Source organism: Antennarius striatus, chromosome 11 (genome assembly GCF_040054535.1).
Source record: "Antennarius striatus isolate MH-2024 chromosome 11, ASM4005453v1, whole genome shotgun sequence".
Classification (NCBI taxonomy): Eukaryota; Metazoa; Chordata; class Actinopteri; order Lophiiformes; family Antennariidae; genus Antennarius; species Antennarius striatus.
Genome location: NC_090786.1, coordinates 2,992,501 through 3,012,947, shown reverse-complemented (window position 1 = coordinate 3,012,947; position 20,447 = coordinate 2,992,501). Strand labels below are relative to the sequence as shown.

Genomic DNA, 20,447 nt, shown 5'->3' with positions numbered 1-20,447 from the left:
ATGGGATCATCACATCATCACTTCGATGTTCGGCGCTAATCGAACATCCTGTTAGCATAAAGTGTAATTTGAGAGCAAACTGCGCCATAACTATTAAAATATGTTTTAATTTTTTTTTACTCGTACTGTGCGATTCAAAGTGATTTATTACATGTCCGGTGAGAAAAATAACGTTTTGTAAGGTTTGAACGGTGTATGTCCAGATAAAACGTGGAATTGGACGACTTCCGTTTGTGACCTTCAAAATAAAATTCATAGAACGAGACATCATCGTGGCGATAATGAAGAGCTACGAGGTAATAAATGTCTTATTAGGTTTTGAAGGTTATTAGTGACGTTAAATATAATAATTTAAATGATTTTTTGTCAAATTTAGTGAAAAATTTTATGTGTTAATAGAAAAGAAATAGACTATATTGACATTAAATATTTACATTTCTCCAGTTTTCACGAATAGTAAATACAGATAGATTTAGAGCAAATATGAGGAATTTAAGTGAGATATGCAAACATATAAAGTAAACGAAATCATTGGTCATACAGAGTTTAAAATGACTTTTTGACTAATTTGTATCACAGTAGTAACTTATTAAATAGCATTAAACAGCTGTGACATGTCGCTTTAATGTTTTTGAATTTTGTAGACGATCATCATATTTTCTACTTATAATCGATCCAATTGGTAAAGCTTGAATGCGTGGTTTAATAGTGGCTGCGCCTCTACAAAATGTGTTCACCCATGCCCCTTGTTCAGGTTTACATTTTTATGCACTGGTATAAGTGTATTTGAAGATTTTTTAGTTTTTTTCTGTCTCATTTTTGTTTTTAATCAACTTTACTGTCCAAATTTACATTTAACACTTTGATTTTGAAATGGAATAGGCTTAACTTCCGGTTGTGAATAGCATGGCTGCTGGTAACTTGACTGAAGGTTCGTCCGACAGTATCGATGTCACGTCCTTCAGTGTTTTATTTATGTTTCCCTTGTGAGAAGCATTCCATTAAACATGTTGTTTTCCCTGCGTGGAAAAACCCCCCCCACGTCATTATCCTCAGACACTGACGTCACACCTTCCTCTCGGTAGCTTCGTTTGGATCAAAATAACTCCGTTTAGAAAGTCTTAAATTTAATATTACGCACCACAGACTGCGAGTAAAACTTAAATTAAATAGATTGAATATTAAATCTTCAAGAACCATTTTACAATTCGGCTTCTGTCCAAGACATAAATCAGCAACGCATTCCATGAATAAAGCATAAGAAACAGACAATTCCAGTCCGATAAATGACGCATCAGTGTAATAAATTCATTCACAATTAATTTAATTAAAATTGGACGACCGTGAATGCAATATTCCTGATTTTTTGAGAGGCCTTTGAACGCAGCTGAGATTAAACGCCCTTTACGTCATCACCGTGTCCACGCTGTCATCAATTCTAATCTGTAGAACCACGTGGTCCCCCTGAGGGGGGGAGTCTGATTCTCCTGCTGCTGATGCTGACCTTTCTTCAGTGTGTGTGTGTGTGTGTGTGTGTGTGTGTGTGTGTGTGTGTGTGTGTGTGCAGAAGCTTTTACTGTCATCACGCAGGATGGAGTTGGTTTTTAAAGAACTTATTGATTATAAATAAACCTAAAACGGGTTTAGAACCACAGCAGCGTTTATAAAATCTCTTATTGAGTGTTTTTCTAAGACTATACACACACACACACACACACACACACACACACACACACACACACACTTTCCCCTCGGACATCTGTCCTGTCACGACTGATTCCTCCCCACGCTATAAATGATCGCAGAGGTGATTAAGTTGTTTATTCTTCATAGACCTGCATTGAATCTGATTCTGTGAGTCATGTTGGAGCTGCTGCCTGTTTTCTGATGGAGGTCATGAAGCGGCGTCCATGAGTCAGGACGCGTGATGTCACAGCTATTCAAACTGACCAATGGGAGGTCGGGAAATTAGTGGGACTTTTATTTAAATGGCAGCAGGGAAAAGAACAAAGTCTTGATCCCCTCCAGGGGGATGAAGATGTGAGTTAACTTGAACTGATTTCACTCTGCGGCTGATTGATGACTCTGATTGCACAGCTCTGGTTCTGGCGGATGAGTTGGTTTCAGGGTTCGACCGACCGCCATCCGACCTCCATCCGTCCTCAATCCGTCCTCCGATCGGTCTTCTCTGGGTGTGTCGGTCCGGCTGTGATCGCTGCAGCCTGGTGACTCACCTTCGCCTCTGAGCTGTAATTTCACCTTCACTCCTGCCTCCTGTCAGCACGCAATGCCCTACATTTGGTGTGTGTGTGTGTGTGTGTGTGTGTGTTTCGTGCGTGTGTGAATCAACTACGATTTCATTTTCCCGTCTTGCACTCTCCGTCTATCCTCTGCTTTGGAGTCCAGAATGTAATTTCTGTCTGTTGTTTAAAACGCAATGCTTTTCATTGATGTGACTCAAATAACACAAGACACACACACACACACACACACACACACACACACACACACACACACACACACACCCCTCCAACTTTTGCAGCACGTCCTGAAAGACGGTGCCTGGGTTTTGTTTTCTGGGTCGATCTCGAGTCGAGGAAGTTTAAATGCACATTTTCTCCTGATTTGTGTTCGTAGCATGTAATCCAGGTTAAATCGGAGGTTCAGATCTCGCAGGAATTCCTCCACTGCCCCCTCCTCACCACCAGATGGAAGCCTCGCTTCACTTTATCGCCGCGTTTCACTTGTCCAAGCCAGAATGAAAAGATGCCAAACCCCGACAGCTTGACGCTGGAGTGGAATCGATCTGTTTCCCATCAAAACAGAAAAACAAAACCACGGCGACAGCAGCCGGATGACATACCGGAGAGTTAAAGGTGTTTCTGATTGGAGTGTGGATTCTCGGACCCCCCCGGGCTTGTTTCACTCTTTATTACCTCTGATTATAACTCAAAGAGCCGCCTGTCCTGATTTACAGACCACAGTGTTCCCGGAAGAGTCGAAGAACTGACAACATGACCACCGACCAGCAGGGGGCAGCGTCCCACTGTCTGATCCCGCCCGCCCCTCTAGCGTCTCCTCTGGCCTGAGCTGAAGGTTGAGGCAGAAATCCGTCTGATTTACTACGTTTTTATAAATGAGGCGTTAGAGGTTGCTCACTGCTCCTTCAGAGAGAACGCCGCTGGGTTTCTGGGTTTCTCGCCTGCAGCAGCGTTTAGCCTGATCCCGTGGTTGTCGGGTTGAATCCCCGGAGGTAGAGAGGAGGATTGCTTCGTGGTAAATGCATGTAGCGTCTATTAATGCAGCATCCATCTTTGCGGGTGGTTCCTGGGACATATTAACCGCGAGTAACGAGGGGTTACTGTAAATTGTGATATTTTTCGGTATTTTGCGATACTTTGACACATATTCCAATAAATTGCAATTTTTGTGCAATTTTGTTTTTTGCAATGTTTTTAAAAAAAAAATAAAAATCCAAAACATATTCCGATACTTAATCCAATAAATTGCAATTTTTTTTGTTTAAAAAAAATTCACACATTTAAATGTTTTGATTCAGTATTTATCATTTTTATTTAACATCAGCCTAACATGACGCGTTATTGTGGAATCATCCTTTTTTTGTTGACGTCACTCGTATTCCGATTATTCATAATATTTGTTTCAATTATAACGTAGTTGATAAATGAAAACTACGAGTATTAAAGTAATTCAAGTGAACAATAAACAACAATAAAGCCTCAAACTTTATCTTTTAAAGGATTGTTCCCGTCTTCCTGTCCCAGACGCCCGTCGGCGTGCGTTCTGCAGGATTAAAGAGATTGATCCACGGGTGGGTGGGGGGTGGATATGGAGTGGGGGGGGCATCGCCTCACCTGGTTCTGGTGGTGACCGTCCCCCACTGCCCTCAGGTCAGCGACTGGGGTTTAATTTCATGCTCTGCTGACCCCCCACCCCCCACATGGAGGCTTCGGGGCATCTCCCTCTGTTGGGATGAACGTCTGGGTGTGTTTGTTTTCTACACTTGTAGGTAAAAAATGAATGCGTGTGGTGCTAATCCACGCTAATCTGCACCAGAATTTACCTGTTTCGAAATGTGTGTGTGTGTGTGTGTGTAAAAGAATTTCTGTCGCTAATGGTTAGCATCCACAAAAAAAAAAAGTGCATCTTTTGGCTCACACCTGTTTGAAAAGATGTGAGACGTGATTGGACGGTTGAACTGGTGAGACGTGCCAATCACGGTGAAAGGTTGTAGCTTAGCTTAGCCGCGCTAAATAGATTTCCTGCCTGCTTCACACGCGTGTGAACGTGCACCGATCAGACGGCTGTGTGTGCGTTTGTTTTGTGTAGCGTGGTCATCTGAGAGCCGGGCGGAGTCTGATCCACACAGTCCGGCTTACGGTGGATGAGCTGCTTGATTCGGGCTTAACGCTCAGTCAATCCCGCCTTAATGCTCCTGTAGGCCGTCCAGCGCATTAACATCGCCGCATTAGCATCGCCGCATTAGCATCGCCGCATTAGCACTGGCGCTCCAACCGGAGCAGAATCCAGTGTTTCTATGGGAACCTTGTTATCTTCAAACACGTTCCAAAGCAGGAAGTGCAACACGTAGCTGCGCCGCGCCAACATAAATGCATCATGGGTAAGCAGGCGGACAAAAGCAGATGTTGCATTTTTGGCGGGAGACCATCTGCTCCGTTGGCGCTCGCGAGCTAATTATGCTACTATTAGTGCGCGTTATTGTTTGAAAGCGTTTTTTTTTTTTAAAAACATGTCTGATAGTTTTAGATGCAAATCTTAAGTTTGTTCTTGAATCAGGAAGGAAGACTAAACTCTAATTAAATTAATCAAGGAAGGGTCAGAATATTATGACATAAAAAATATCAGTTGGACTTTAAGATTTCCGTCCTTCCTTCTCGTCTTTTTTTTTCTTTTCTTGTTCTAATTCTGATTTTTTGAGAATGGGTTTGATGGGATTTAAAAAAAGAAAATAACCCTTGAGTTAATTAAAGCTCTTTAAAACCAGGCTATCAAACTCCAAGTGGTGTTCACTGCCTGTCGGGAGACGAGGGCGCTCATTAGAGCTATTAATCACTAAATGAAACTAAATACTTGGATTTTATAATCCTGCTAACTTAATCTCAAACTTTAAATTACAAATGTTTTCCTTTTTGTTTCCTGACCCGAACCTGAATCCATCACGATGCATCGACAGGGTTTCGGAATTCTGAGCACTTAGGATAAGTCTTAAGCTGAGCGTGTTTTTGAAACGACACAGTTTCACCCAAAGTGAAGCTTTTTTTTTTAAAGTTTGTGCCGTCTGGATTTTATCGTCTCGTTCGCTGACGCTTGTGATGCGTTTGCATTCCGACGCTCTTTCCTCCGTCAGTCACTTAAACGTCTCATCTGGGACTTTGGAGCTTGAATGGATGGGATGTATTTATTTTTAATCTTTGCACGGCATTAAGTAAAGGTGGAAAATAAATAGATTCCAGGGGGGGGGGGGTCACCAAGTTTGAACACAATAAATCTCTTTAAGACGTAGAATATTAAATCATCTGCGCGTCAAGCAGAATCACTCGTCCGAAAAATATGATTCAAACAGTAAAACACACACAGATGTGAGCGGATGCTAACAGCTGGTGATGTTCATTTTGACTAGAATCACAAAAACAGATGAGACATGTATACTAATTCATTTTTATATTAATTTAAGACGATTAAAATGTAAAAAAACAAAACAAAAAAAAACACACACATGCACACTGCGAACTCAAAATTGGAATTAAACACAAGTTAGGAAGTTATTTATAAGATAATAATAATCCAGAATAAATTCAGCAATTGTTTTCGAAATGCGATCTCTCCTTTAAAATCAAGTTAAATTCCCTCTAACGTTGGAGTTGCTGATCCTTCTGTAAACTTTTCCCAGAGGATGGGGCTCAGAATCCGTTCTTGGGATGAAGGATGAAGAGATCTTTTTTTTTTTTTTTTTTGCTAGCGGGGGCTTAAAGGTCTGGACCGGTCCCCAGGGGTTTAAATTAATCTTAATCTACTCAAAACGGTTGGGATTGAATCTGCTTTGCGGCGTTTCTCCTGATAACGCCGCGTTCGCGTGAGGATCTGCAGGGGCGCCGCTTGAAAGCTTCAAAGCGCCGTTTTCTCTTCCTCTGGCTTCCAGGTCCCCGATGGGCCTCCTGGAACCTCGGCGTGTTCATGTGCATCCGCTGCGCCGGCATCCACCGCAACCTGGGCGTCCACATCTCCAGGGTCAAATCGGTCAACCTGGACCAGTGGACACCCGAGCAGATCCAGGTACACACACACACACACACACACACACACACACACACACACGCTTGACAACACACACCAACTCCATGCAGTAATTAATCAGTGTATAGGTGTGTTTTGTGGGTAACTAGCATGTCGCATTGATTCAATTACACACAATAAATCACGGTAATTGCCGAGTGTTTGTGTCTGAGACTCACCTGAGTGTGCCGGTGATGTTTTTAATCACCCCGTGGTTCAGTGTGTGTGTGTGTGTGTGTGTGTGGAGGTGAAGGTGTGTGTGTTTCTATCCATCAGCTGAGTGTGAGTAGAACGAGTCTCATTCTGAATGTTAATCACGCTTTTCAATGACTAATTAATTCTGGATGGCTGATTATTCCGACTCCATCTCCTCCACTTCTCCTATCATCACCCCATTTATCAGCCTCCTCTTAATTTAGCCCTGACGCATACGGCCAGTGTCTTTCACCCGGTGTGTGTGTGTGTGTGTGTGTGTGTGTGTGTGTGTGTGTGTGTGTGTGTGTGTGTGTGTGTGTGTGTGTGTGTGTGTGTGTGTGTGTGGAGAGAAAGTTGACTTGAATGCAAATGAGGTGAATGAAAGAACTGTTTGTGTTTTACATGTTCTTAAATGACCAACTGCTTTGTTCCCTTCCTTCCTTCCTTCCTTCCTTCCTTCCTTCCTTCCTTCCTTCCTTCCTTCCTTCCTTCCTTCCTTCCTTCCTTCCTTCCTTCCTTCCTTCCTTCCTTCCTTTCTTTAATCCTTCCTTCCTTCCTTCCTTCCTTGTTTCCTTGTTTCCTTTCTTGTTTCCTTCCTTCCTTCTCCTTTCTTGTTTCCTCTCCCCTTCCTTCCTTTCTTCCTTCCTTCCTTTCTTCCTTCCTTCCTTCCTTCCTTCCTTCCTTGCATCCTTTCTTGTTTCCTTCCTTCCTTCCCTCCTTCCTTTCTTTAATCCTTCCTTCCTTCCTTCCTTGTTTCCTTGTTTCCTTTCTTGTTTCCTTTCTTGTTTCCTTCCTTCCTTCCCTCCTTCCCTCCTTCCTTCCTTCCTTCCTTCCTTCCTTCCTTCCTTCCTTCCTTCCTTCCTTCCTTGCATCCTTTCTTGTTTCCTTCCTTCCTTCCCTCCTTCCTTTCTTTAATCCTTCCTTCCTTCCTTCCTTCCTTGTTTCCTTGTTTCCTTTCTTGTTTCCTTTCTTGTTTCCTTCCTTCCTTCCCTCCTTCCCTCCTTCCTTCCTTCCTTCCTTCCTTCCTTCCCTCCCCCCCTTCCTTCCCCCCTTCCTTCCCTTCCTTCCTTCCTCCCTCCTCTCCTCTACTCTACCCCCCCCCCCCAACAGAGTATGGTGGACATGGGGAACAGCCGGGCCCGACAGCTGTATGAAGCCCACCTCCCAGAGAGCTTCAGGCGGCCTCAGACAGACCAGTATCCTCCTGACGGGCCGCGTTCCAATCACGTCTCATTGATTACCTCCCTGTAGTGATGACTCACAATAACTATAAGTGACCTGAATCTATCCGTGTGATCACGTCACACGCGTGTCGACCTGACGTGATGTAACGGCGGTTCTCCGCCGTCTAACCTTCCTGCAGCCCACAGGTTCCTGGAATCCCTCGTTCCAGGAGCGTCTTTGTGAGCTAAAACCGTAAAATCCCAGCAGCGGCGCGTCACGGCGAGCGACATCCGTCTTCGTCGCCGTCTCTCCACACATTTAAACGACGTCTGTCGGCGTTCGCGTCCGGCCAGGTTCCAGTTTGGCCTTTCCTGCGACGCAGGAGGAAAAGCATCTGCGTGGCGAACGCGGCAGCATATGTTCATATTTCCAGCAGCCGACGGAAATAAATCTGTGTCTTTCGGCGCTCTAATACCCTATCTTGTATCTGGCAGGCCCGTTTGTGCGGGTGGTCATCATTCTTCACTCTTTTGAAGTCCATTAGTCGCTCTGACAGCGGCGCCGAGAGCTGAAAACAGCAGATAACACACCCGGGATTAGAGGAGCCGCCGCCTGAATGCTGCTGAGCGCCGCTCTGGGCCCGTTTACCGGTCGTATGTATGGAAATGACAAGCAGCAGGTCGACCCCCCCCCCCCCAACAGGGACCCAATGTCGTATTTAACCCTTTCATTTCCACTCTTTAAGTCCTAATGAACCCTGGAGGCGTCGTGAAGAAATCGCCGTAGCTTCTCTGGAGACTCATCTTGTGACGTCACACCCGGGGGGAGTGGGCGGGGGGGGGGACTCAGGTGTGTGTCGGCTTAAATTTGACAGATCGGTAAAATCTCTTCCCGATGGATTGTTATCTTAAAGAGAAAACAGCCCAACGCTAGCAGATTAGCTTTGGTTCAGGCAGGAAGCTAAGTCGAGCTAGAATTAACGTTTGGTAGACGTTTATCTTACTTTAAAGCGGGAATGCTGTGCAAAATGAAGAAGCTAACAGTTAGCATTGTTAGCTTTGTGCGTCGATGCTTCTTTAAAGGTTAATCCTAGCTAGGAAGTGTTAGCCGTTTGTTAGCCAACGGCTTGTTAAAGCGGTTGCATCCGATCCTCCTCCTTTATATCGCCTTGTGCTTTAGCACCATGGCAACCGCCTCACCTTTATCTACTTCCACCCTCCACACACACACACACACACATACACACACTTCTGCAGTGCTGTTAAGTGTCGCCTCGTCGTCAGCGGTCGTAAATAAGCGTCGCGTTTGGGATGCAGCTGCGGCGGCCTGCCTCTTCCAGCCGATCTGGAGGTTGCGTTCAGGGCGGGCGGAACATCGTTCCTCAATCTCCAGAAGCCGATCACTCAATCCGAGAAGAAGAGTCGCTGCTGGAAATGGGAGATAAGAGAGCTGGGGTTAGCGCAGGGGTCGTGCCTTTTGCGTGGCGGTGGTGTGTGTTCGGCGGCGAAGGTGGAGTTACGTTAACAGATCCATCGCTCCAGCGATGACATCAGAGCAAGGATATAAAACAACTGTTTTTCCCATCACAACATCAGCGGGAGTCAATCACATGTTGAGAATTTTAAAGGTGTTTTCATGAATTCAGCACAACTTTTACACCTCCTGTAATCTAATCATTACAAATTCACATGCAGTGTTTCGGTCCTTAACCGCGGCCTTCAGAGCGGTGGAAGTGTTCATCCGGGACAAGTACGAGAGGAAGAGGTACTACAACAAGGAGGCGCTGTCTGCAGCTCCGGTGAGTGTTCTTTTGTTGGAAAGCTAAATGCTAAAGGTGAAGCTAGCCCGTCTTCTCTCCTGGACTGACAGCGAAACGCGAGCGCTAACACGCTAACACCTTTTCCTACACCTGTAGTTGTGCCAGGAGCCCGGTTGTTATCTTCCAGCGTCACTCATTAGGGTTTTTCTCTCCTCTTTAATCCAGAAGCACCAGCAAAGCTGTCTCAGCATTAATTGTTTGGAAAGGTATTGAAATGTCTCTCGGATGCGTTCGCTGCCCCAACGACACGGCGCTTTTGTCTCCCTTACCGGGAGGTGTCGCATAACCTTTTCGAAAAAACAGCATTATCTTCTGATTCAGCTCTTTATCAGCGTGTGTGTGTGTGTGTGTGTGTGTGACGGGAGTGTGTAGGTGTGTGTGTGTGGGCGGGTGTCTTGTTTACAGAGGTATTAGAGAAGTGCTTTTTGAATGTCGATGCTTTTGCTGCCTGTGTTTGACAGAATCGGCTGAAATATATTTACTCTTCGTCTTCATCGGCTTGAAGTTCCGCGTTCGACCCGTTCGACCACCCAGACCTCCTCCTGATGATATTTTAATTACTTTCACCTCAACACCCACCCACCCCACCCCAGTTTGATTAATTTCCCCTCCCCTACTCACACGGGGAACTAATGAAGTGGACTGTAACCCAACCTCTGACCCCCGTCGTGACATTTCTGCTTCAGTGTAAGTAATTAAAAGATGGGGGCGAATAAGTTGCCTGACTTGAGTTAATATGTGGGGGATTCGATACCATGATGGTCAAATGATAACTGTAATGATTGTTAAAGATCAAACTGAGCACGCTGAAAATTCCCATTTCAAGTGAATGCATCGTGAAAATCAAATTTTTTTTTCTGCCTTACGATGCAATAAAAAAAGCAAAGTTACATCATCGAACACTTATAATAAAAAGTCCAATTGATAAAAGTTATTAAAAATTGTGCTACCATACAATAAATAAATAAAAAAAGAATTAAAAATCTTTTGGGAGAGCATCGGTAACTACAGCGACCTTCATCCGAGAGCCTCCTGTTATTATTTTTATTTCTAAAGCTGTTCAAATATTGAGCGTAAATGAGCTCCGGCTGTCTAAATGTGCTGACCACAGTTGTCATTAAGGGTGGAAAAATAAAAGATATTCAGTCGCAAGCATTGAAAACAACTTTGAAATATTTTAAAGTGTGGAAAATGTGTCCTCTCAGAAAGTTCACCTTGCAAAGATGCAACCTGAAAAGAAGGAACGCAGAAAAGACTCGGCAGGGGAAATTATAAAAACTCTCAATCAGACAATTCAAACCTTTCTTGGAGACGTTTTTGCGTCGCGTCTCTTCTCCTTCCCGTCGTTCTCGCCGTCTCTTCTCCTTCCCGTCATTTTTCCTTTTCTCCGTTCTGTTTCTCCTTTTGTCTTCTTCTTTCTTTCCTCCCCTCTCACCTCCCGTCTCTCGCTGCATTCTCTCCGTCTTTCTCTGAAGCGTCGCCAGCAGCCAGACTGTGATCTAGGATCTGTTTCTGCCACCCACACAGACAGCTCGGCTTTTATATGCAAATCAATTATTAAAAAACAACTCATTATCACTTTAAGCCGTTTCGTGCAGATGGAGGCAGGAGAGGAGAGTACGAGCGACGGTGACCTTGAGCTGAAGTGTGTTTGTGTGTGATAGAATGTGAGACTTTTGTTTGTTGAGGACTCATGAAAATGAACTGCCGTCCCGTTTCCCTGGTGCGTTTGGAGGATGTTTGTGTCGAGTAGAGATCTCGATAACGCGGTGGACGCTACGTTTGGATGGATGCTAACAAAGTGTTTAATCTGGATTCTTGACATCGTGGCTCCTCTTGTCGGGACGGGTCTCAATCTGGAGCCGTTTTTGTGAACGGATCCTTACAAGAAACACTTGAAATGGTGCGACCGGCGCCATGCCCGGAGTGTACCCTGCCTCACTCCCCTAGTCGGCTCTGATTGGCCCCAGCGACCCGCGACACGCTACGGCGTGAAGAAGCGGGTTTGAAGATGAATGAATGAACCTGAAGATGATGCGGACTTGTTTAAACTAGTCGGAGGGACGTCCCCTCTGCTGTTAGCACAACTGGCTGTGACGGCCTATTAACGTCCACCGACATCGTTTTCTGACGAGGCGACGTAAAAATCTTCGAGGGGGGAGGTGCGCTTGATTTTGTTTGCCTCGTTTAGCGAGGAGGACAGATGGCTCCCTGGCAGATTTAATGGAACTGAAAAGTGAAGGATGTGTTGCTGTAAACTGACTGTTAAACTGTTAAAAAACAAACAAAAACAACTGATATTAGCATTAATTTTCAGAACAAGAAGTGTTGTAACAAAAAAAACTCACTTCTGTGCCTCTATCTATTTTTCCCGCTTTTCTCGCACATCTGGCTCTGGGCGGGAGGTGGGGTACACCCCAGATGAGACGCCAGGTAATCGCTGAGCCACATGAAACACAAACAAACCCAGAACCTTCTTGTTGCGAGGCGGTAGCGCTAAACGCTGCTAATGCTAACACTTTAAAACTAAATGGATGCAGTTTGCGAGCGTGCCGTCAACGTGTTAGCATCGCCACTGCTAAGATGGGTTAGCAAAAGCAGTCACACATGTCCTCGCATCTCAGGGCTGCTAGCATCGCGGATTAGCTTAGCTTCTGAAAGGGTCGAGGGGTCGGGATGAGTCACGTCGCACTCAAAGGACCTACACAAACTCCCATGATGCCTCACACAAACAGCTCAAGGTTACATGGTTACACAGAACGGCTAAAGGTGATTGCTTCCTCTCCCCCCGCGCTCCTCATCCTCATCCATCCCCCCCCACAGGCCGCCGTTCTCTTTATCAGCCCATCTCAGCCTGTTTATTGCTGCGTCGACACCCGGCGCGCATCAAAGTCTGACGACCAGGAAGTTGTGAGAGGAAATAAAAGCCGAGCGCGTCAACAGAAGAACTATTGGATGTGGATTCTCGGCTCTGCCGACGTGCGAGAGAGCAAACGCTGGTTTGATGCCTTGAACGTTTGAGGAGGGAGGAGGTGGAAACGGAGAAAAAAAAACAGGCGTCTGTTCTGCCCGTTTATTTGGACCCGGAGGAGGTGGTTTAAGAAGCAGGAAGGAGGCGGCTGGATGTCAGTGATGCATGTTTCTATGAATTCAGTCAGGCTGGGGTTTGTTTTTATCAGCAGTCGCATTAAAAGATCTCCTCTGAGCGACCGACAAAGACAGAAGTAATGGAGTAACCAAACACCTCCTGTAGCTGCAGAGGACAAATGATCGTGGTTATTATTGATGCTCGTGATGCAGCAGAGAAGACGAGCACAAATATTGACGATTAGAGTGAATGAAAGAAAATGTAAAGTCAAAATAAAGACATAGAATTCGCGCCACAAGTAAATGTTAAAAGAAAAAAAAATCCACAAAATGTTTAATTCTTTTGTAAAATCAAGATTCAATTCAACTCAAAAAACTTTATTTGTCCCGAGGGGGAAATTGAAGTGTGTTGGTTTGAAGAGTGTAAACCACATGTGTCCAAACTCAAGGCCCGGGGGCCAAATGTGGCCCTCCACATCACTTCATGTGGCCCATGAGAGCATTAAAGGTCAAGAGTGTCTAAAAATAAATAGGTCAAAAGGGTGCTTTGACCAAAAACTACATTTCCCACAATGCAGTATTTAAGCCCATTTTAACTTTGACAACAACGTTGTGAACAAAGTTAACGTCCTAACTTGTGTTTGGATGTTATTTTTCTTTATTGATTGATAGTTTGATCCTTGATTGATGGAGTTCTGTGGGTTTAATAACCTGAGAAACTAAAAGCATTTATGTTAGAACAGAGGAACAAATATTTTTTCTGTGTAACTGTAATGTTTGTAACTTGAATAAGTAATAAATTCAAAGTTATTTAACATTAAGGAGGAGTTACATTCATTTAAATTATATTGAGTTACATTTAGTCACATTTATTAGTTACTTTGAGGACAGACATTATGCTGATGTGGCCCTCGGTGAAGATGAGTTCGACACCCCTGGTGTAAACAGTGTAAACATAAACATTGTTTTACATAAATATAACATAAATTAACTTATATTTATATAAAAATGAATTAACTTATATGGAAGTTAACATAAATAGAGAGAATGGAGTCAAATCAAGATTATTATCCAAGCTGTTGAATTTATTATGTTTTTCAGATGTAGTTATTATTTACGTGTTGGAAATCCTGTTAGTGAAGTGTTGATTATTTCTATGTGTATGACTTTCATTCTATACTTGTTTGTCATTTTTTTTAAGGTTCTAATTACTTTTTTGGGGGGGGGGGGGGGGTAATTCGTTCAGCTGTTGTGGGAAGCGTCAGTGTTCGCAGACGAGGCACAAACCTGGTGGGAGGCGGCTGAAGTCGTGATGCGTGGAGGGAAAGCGTGGAGTCGCCAGATGGCAAAGAATAAACAATGAAGTGATAAAAAGAAGTCCAACGAAGCACCGGAAGGGTTCGGTTAAATCTGCAAACCCGACCGTCTCCTCCCAGGCAGGAAGGATTTAACAAGCTCTGCGCTGGAGGGATTTTGTTTTTTTAATACGAATCGGATCGCTTCTGATTTTTGATGGAATCACTTTACTGAAGAACGGTTTTGTGCATAAGCCTGACTTTAGCAAAAAAAAAAAAAAAAAAATGAAGAAGAAAACTTGCTTGAATTGATTTCTCCCGATGAAACCCAACACAAGAACGCCAAATATTCAAAGTTAGAACCTGAAAGGAGGCGGTGAAGCTAAAAAACCCTAAAGTTCTTTTTTTCTTTTTTTTTGAGTTCGCTTGTGTGTGAAAAAGCAGCGAAGAAAAATCTCATTTTTAAAAGCCTGCTTCCTGATATCGCGTTTAATATCTAAATATAACTTAGCAGCAGGTGTTATTGTTTTTCTGCAACTCTTTGCACGTCATTCTCAGATTGTCAAAAAAACAAGTTAACACGTGAATGCGGTTTTAAACGTCCTGGGAGAATCGAAAAGATCCTAATTTATGCAGGATCTTCTCATGGCTTTGGGTAAAGACAAACGGATCGAGATCGGAGCCTTGGGGAACTCCGTGGAGCTCTAATATAATGCGTCATGTTGGGTTCGGGTGGTTAATGGTTTTACTGGTCACATGGTCCAGTTTGAATAATAATAAAGCCCCCGATCCGTGCTTCACTGCTGCTGAAAGATGGAGTTAAAGTGACGACTGCTCTCCGTCCACCTCGCAGGTCGCAGCTTCCCTCTGTGCCGCTTGATCCCTGTGATGCTCTGTCAGGTCCTGCTGTTTCCCTCCTCCTCCTCCATCGCTCTAATCCTGTCTGTTTTCCAGGAGAAGTCGTCTGAAGGCGCCCCCACCTCCGCCTCCCAGTCCTCTCAGGCCGACAGGAGCAGACATGAGGTGGGTGTTACTGTTCTGTCTCTGAACTGAACAGTAACATTTATGCTGTAATGTCATCTCGCAGCGCGTTATGAAGGCAAACACAGATAATTTCAGCCGGAATGAAACGATTTTAAGTGGTGAGGAAACGTCTGAACAGCGATCCTCCACCTCCTGCTGAGACGGAGAGTTATTACCTGTCAGATTCTACCAGATTCTACCTGTTAGGTGTCGCCTGGAGGCTTCGTGGTGCGTTCAAGTGCTGCTTTCTGGCTCAGATACGAGTGTGACTAGAGCCTTTGTGTCGTTCTGAGGAGGATTGTTAAATCTGATGGGTTGTGTTTGATCCTTTTATACTAAATCTGTCATTTAATCTTTATACTCTTAATTCAGGAAATTGAACATCTGTAATCTACCTGCTGTAATCTCTGTTATGAAGTGAATCCCTTTAATTTGTCAGGTTATTAAACCCACAGAACTCCATCAATCAAGGATCAAACTATCAATCAATAAAGAAAAATAACATCAAGCACAATTTAGGACGTTAACTTTGTTCACAAAGTTTTTGTTGATGTTAAAATGGTTTTAATTACTGCATTGTGGGAAATGTAGTTTTGGTCAAAGCACACTTTTGACCTATTTATTTTTAGACACTCTGACCTTTTATGCTGTCATGGGCCACATAAAATGATGTGGAGGGCCACATTCAGCACATCTGATTTCAAACCCAAATATTGATGATTGTGTTTTGTTTTGTTTTTTCTTTCTTCTCGGTGGCTCGCTTCAGCGACAGCCTCATTTACATACAGCAAAGCAAGAGAGGACCATTAACCTGAAAAGACGACATCAACTCTCTGCGTGCTAATAATGTCTGCGCATTAAAGCAGCATTGCGAGTGCATTAAAATCAAATTAAAGGAAACGGAATCTTATTGCTTCCCCAACCCTTCCAACGAGTTGCGGCTGGATTCTCACCATCGGGCCTCCTGCGTAATATTTTTACGCCGGTTGTCAAACAGAGCTTTAATGAAAAAGAGTGGCATCTTTCTGCATGCTTAAGCAGTATTATATCCTAATTACGGTTTGGCAGGACTGGAGCATCCGTTATAACCGTGATGGATGTTGATCAGCTGCAAGCGATTCTGTCGGGAGCCCACAGATGCGTGATTTTGACTGTGCGCATGAAGCGGCGGCGTCATTAACGGGTGTGTTTCCCGTCATTACGGAAAGGCTCACGCATCTTTTTCTTGTTTTTGTTTTTTCTCCATCGCAGAAGAAAAAAGACGACAAGAAGAAGGAGAAAGATGGGGAGAAAGTGGAAAGACGCAATAACACAAAGGTAAACGGGATTATTATTATTATTATTATTATTAAGGGATAAAATAAAAAAGGAAGTTTGTTGAACTGTTCAAACTCTCCACCAGAGAGCGACGACACGATCGGTGTTCAAATGAAACGTTAAAATCAACAGCTAATGTGTTTAGACTGGAACGCAATCGCGGCTCCATCTGACAGTCCAATGAGGAGCAATTAGTGAAGCGGAGCAGAGGTCAGCGAGAGGAGTGTGTGTGAGTGTGTGTGTGTGGGAGTTCATCGAGTGTGTGTGTGTGTGTGTGTGTGTGTGTATGCATGGCCTCGTTCTAGTATGTGTTCATGCATATCTATACGGTGTGAGCGTCCATCTGTGAAAAGGGAGCGATGGAGTGTGTGTGTGTGTGTGTGTGTGTGTGTTTTTCTGGGTCATGGTGAGTGGATTCACTAGATTTCTATGGAAATAAGGAAATAATGTGGCTCTGAGCGGAGTGTGTGTGCGTTTCCCCCTACCCAGACCCACCCAGAGTGAAATGTACTGTTGCGTCTAAACTTTATTGATTATTATTATAATTTATTCACATTTTATTAAATTTATATTAGAAGTTTTCACCCATCTTTTCCTGCACAATTTGGTCTATAAAGAAAAGCAGATTTTATTTTATATCCACCAACATCCATGGGTTAATATCTCCTTGAGTCTGATAAATTCTTCCTATCTGTTGCCATGGCGTTGATGGGATGTCTCCGGGAAACGTTTATCATCGGTATTTTTCGTGTCTCGGTTCACACTCTTCTCTGACGCTGGGTCCCGGCTGATGTTCTCCCATCAGACGTCGTCCAGAGGGCGGGCGATGGGCGCCAGCTGGTCGAACGCTCCGACCTCAGAACCAACAGGTTTCAGTTTGGACCAGAACGAGCCTCCATTAGCGACGGCTAATGTGAGCTAACGCTTTATAATTAACCAGTGAAATGGAAAGTCAGCGCCTCCTGTAAGAGAAAGCGCCGACCTTTCCGCTGGGCGTTTGGAAATTTGGAAGTTAAAATAAGATAAAGGTGCAATAGATGTTAAAAAAATCAATTTTTAAATGAATTTTAGGAAATCTAGTTACAGATTTGACACAAAACATAATTCCTCTCTTCAATTTAGGTGTTTAAAAATTAGACTTCATCTTCTGTTTAGATTTGCCAGGTCTGGTCAAGAGAAAAGAGAGCGATGACGACAACCCACGTCCTTCACTCTTAGCGGGGTCCTGTCCTCTTTTTCTCTTCTGGTCATGTGACCAACAGGTGGGAGGGGCTTCTGCTACTTCCTGCACGAGAGACGGAAGAGAAACCAAATGAGACAAAGCTGACCTGCAGATATTTTTCATTTGTGTGTGTGTGTGTGCGTGTGTGCGTGTGTGTGTGTGTGTGTGTCTACATGACGTCATTCATATCCTTTTCTTCTTATCAGTGGAGCTCCTGCTGCCGATGAGCTCCTGTGTCAAGGAGATATTTGAGGACATTTGCGGTGTGTGTGTGTGTGTGTGTGTGTGTGTGTGTGAGACTTGTTAGTCTGAGTGTATGCTGACACGCTGAAAGCTGGTTAATCTGGCGTGGAGCAGGAAACATGCTGACAGCCATGTTTTTCTGTCTTCTGTCTTTCTTCGGACTCCCTTGTCTGTCACCCACTCTATTCTTCACACACCCCCTCCGCCCCCCCCAACCCCATTTCACCCTTCAGTTTGCAGTGTGCCTCCCCCTCCATCTCTTAAGCAAATACATACCGCATCAACGCAGGCTAACCGCTCCTGTATTAGCATTTGTATAAAACAGAGTTGATATCTGAGGAGGAGGAGGAAGAGGAGGAAGAGGAGGGATCCGGTCTGAGTTTTAATCAACAGAAATATTTTATCTCCTTTGGTTTCATTTCCGTTGGCCTTCAGACAGATTTACACAAACAGCAGCTCTTCTTCCTTTTTTTCTTGGATTGCATTGAAATGCAAAGAGAAGAAGGAGCGTCTCATCCTGTGAAGGCAGCTACTGGACCGGTTCAACAGATGGAGGTGTGAGGAGGTGTGAGGTAATCTGAGGAGGTCTGAGGAGGTCTGAAGACATCTGAGGAGGTCTGAGGAAGTTTGAGGAGGTCTGAGGAAGTTTGAGGAGGTCTTAAGATGTCTCAAGAATTCTGAGGAGGTCCAAAAAGGTTTGAGGCCCTATGAGGGAGTCTGAAGACCTATGAGGAACTCTGAGGAGGTCTGATCAGCCCTCTAATTCAGCAGAATGCTCTGATTGTGCTGATTAAACATTATGTGTGTGTGTGTGTTTGTATGTGTGTGTGTGTGTGTGTTTGTGTGTGTGTGTTTCCCCCGAACATGGAAGTATTGATAAGTGCAGTAACAGCAAAGAGCCTGAAGAATAAATGTCGTGGTCCACCAGGGCGGCTTTAGTCATTGGTTTTCGGTCCAACAGAATGTTTTTACTCCACTGATCCGATTGGCTGCAAGTTTTGAAGCTGTTTTCCTGTCCAACATTTAGCACAGCATACGTTTTTTGTCCTCCTTTGACATTTAAAGCGGCTGTCAGTGATGTCACTACAGTCTGATGATCGGTTTACAGGCAGCCTTTATTCGTCCTAACAAGCGAAGGGTGTGAAGCGTCCCATCAGAGGCCAGACCGCGATATAAGATTACTGCCTGGGATCAATAGCGCCCTAAATTAAATCTGAGATGGCGCCGACATCATCGGTTGTTTTCGTTACAGCCTGACGGGACGTTCCACTACCCCCACGCAGATACATGAGACTGGAGACGACAGTGGAAACTGGGAAGTTCTCTCTTGGGTTCTTTGAGGTCAGCGATTGTCCTTCGTGGTCCTGGTGGTCCACAGAGCCGATCCTGAATCCTCGCCTAACTCTTGAGTTTGTTCATCGTTGAGCAGAAACACCTTGAGTTCATCATTGATGCTCTTTTCTGCACGGCGGGTAGTGTTCGATCCGGATTGGGATTCGATCATCGATTGATCGACCAGCCCCCACCTAACAAGGACAAACCGATTAAGGACACACCTCAGAAGTGAGGAATTAGAGACGCCCATTGAAGGAAACCAATAATAATGACGCTCACATCTTCAATTTCTTGAACTTTCTCAGGATGATGGCTACCTCTTCCACCTCTAGTTCTGGTTGGTGATATTTTTTGCAAATTTTTCCGTGTTTCTGGTCATTTTCAAATCCGCTCGAATCTGTTTTCACCCAAGGGGCCAGGCGGGCGGAGAGTCCACGAATTGACGGAGGAAGTCTGGGATATGTTGAGCATTTAAATGAAATCTTAAGTAGATCTACGAAACTCACTGCCCACTGTCTGATTTTAAATTGAAGTATAAGGAAGACCACTTTAGGCAAAAGCTGGAGATAATTTGGATGAAGCTGAATCCAGGTGTTGATGTGAATGCCGAAAGACAGGCGCTCCGGAATAACAAGTAGACGCGGTTTTTCTATTGTATTCAAACGAACCGTGTCTATTCAGCCTGATTGGGGTTGTCAAAGATCAACTTTGTCTTCTCCTCCAGTGGATGTTAATTAAACGACAGCACTGATTGGAGGCTGGCAGTAGAGTGTGTGTGTGTGTGTGTGTGTGTGTGTGTGTGTGTATGTGTGTGTGTGTGTGTGTGTGTGTGTGTGTGTGTGGTGGAAGCTTCGTAGGATTTCAGTCCAAGAGTGAAGTTTTTAGGGCTTGTGTGTCGGTGGAGTTTAAAACAAATTAGGAGGGGAAAGACGCTGATCGCACCTGATTGGATGATTCAACAGGTGGTTCGTACGGATGCAAATGAGTTCTGGTGATGCTAAGAAGCTAAGTGTGTTGTCTTCCTTTAAACTGTCTTTAAACACATTAAGGAACTGATAATGAGCGAGATTACTTGTTTAGAAATGGAACAAATACTCCACCAATGAGAAACAAGGAGATCCGGTCTCGCTGATGTTGTATCCATCCGCCAACACGTGGGAAAGAATAAGATCTGGTCTCAAAAGTCGTGGCTTTCTGAAGTTTATTTACTGGATCAGCTTTTAAATGGGATTCTCACACAGGTGTGACCTTTGACCTGTCATTCAAAATGTATGCCGGACCAGAAAAAAAGATGATGTTTTCTGCCGAGTTGAAGCTGATAAATAAAAGTAGAGCAGCAATAATTCCTCCTGTCAGGATGGCGCTGCCCCCCGCCCTCACGCTTCCCCCTATAAACCCCCCCACCGCTGATAAAAAATTCCCTCTGCCAGTT

General features: G+C 44.3%; 1 protein-coding gene across 4 annotated transcripts in view; it reads left to right on the top strand.

The window, feature by feature from the left end:
- Positions 1-20,447, top strand: part of smap1 (small ArfGAP 1) — a 44,383-nt gene that overhangs the window by 421 nt on the left and 23,515 nt on the right. For 3 of the 4 annotated variants that reach the window (XM_068327371.1, XM_068327369.1, XM_068327368.1), the window contains exons 2-6: positions 6,182-6,315; positions 7,621-7,706; positions 9,397-9,472; positions 14,830-14,898; positions 16,150-16,215. In XM_068327371.1, the coding sequence (XP_068183472.1) occupies positions 6,182-6,315; positions 7,621-7,706; positions 9,397-9,472; positions 14,830-14,898; positions 16,150-16,215 (431 nt within the window). The remainder of the gene's footprint in view (positions 1-6,181; positions 6,316-7,620; positions 7,707-9,396; positions 9,473-14,829; positions 14,899-16,149; positions 16,216-20,447) is intronic. The other variant, XM_068327370.1, reaches the window with a different exon arrangement.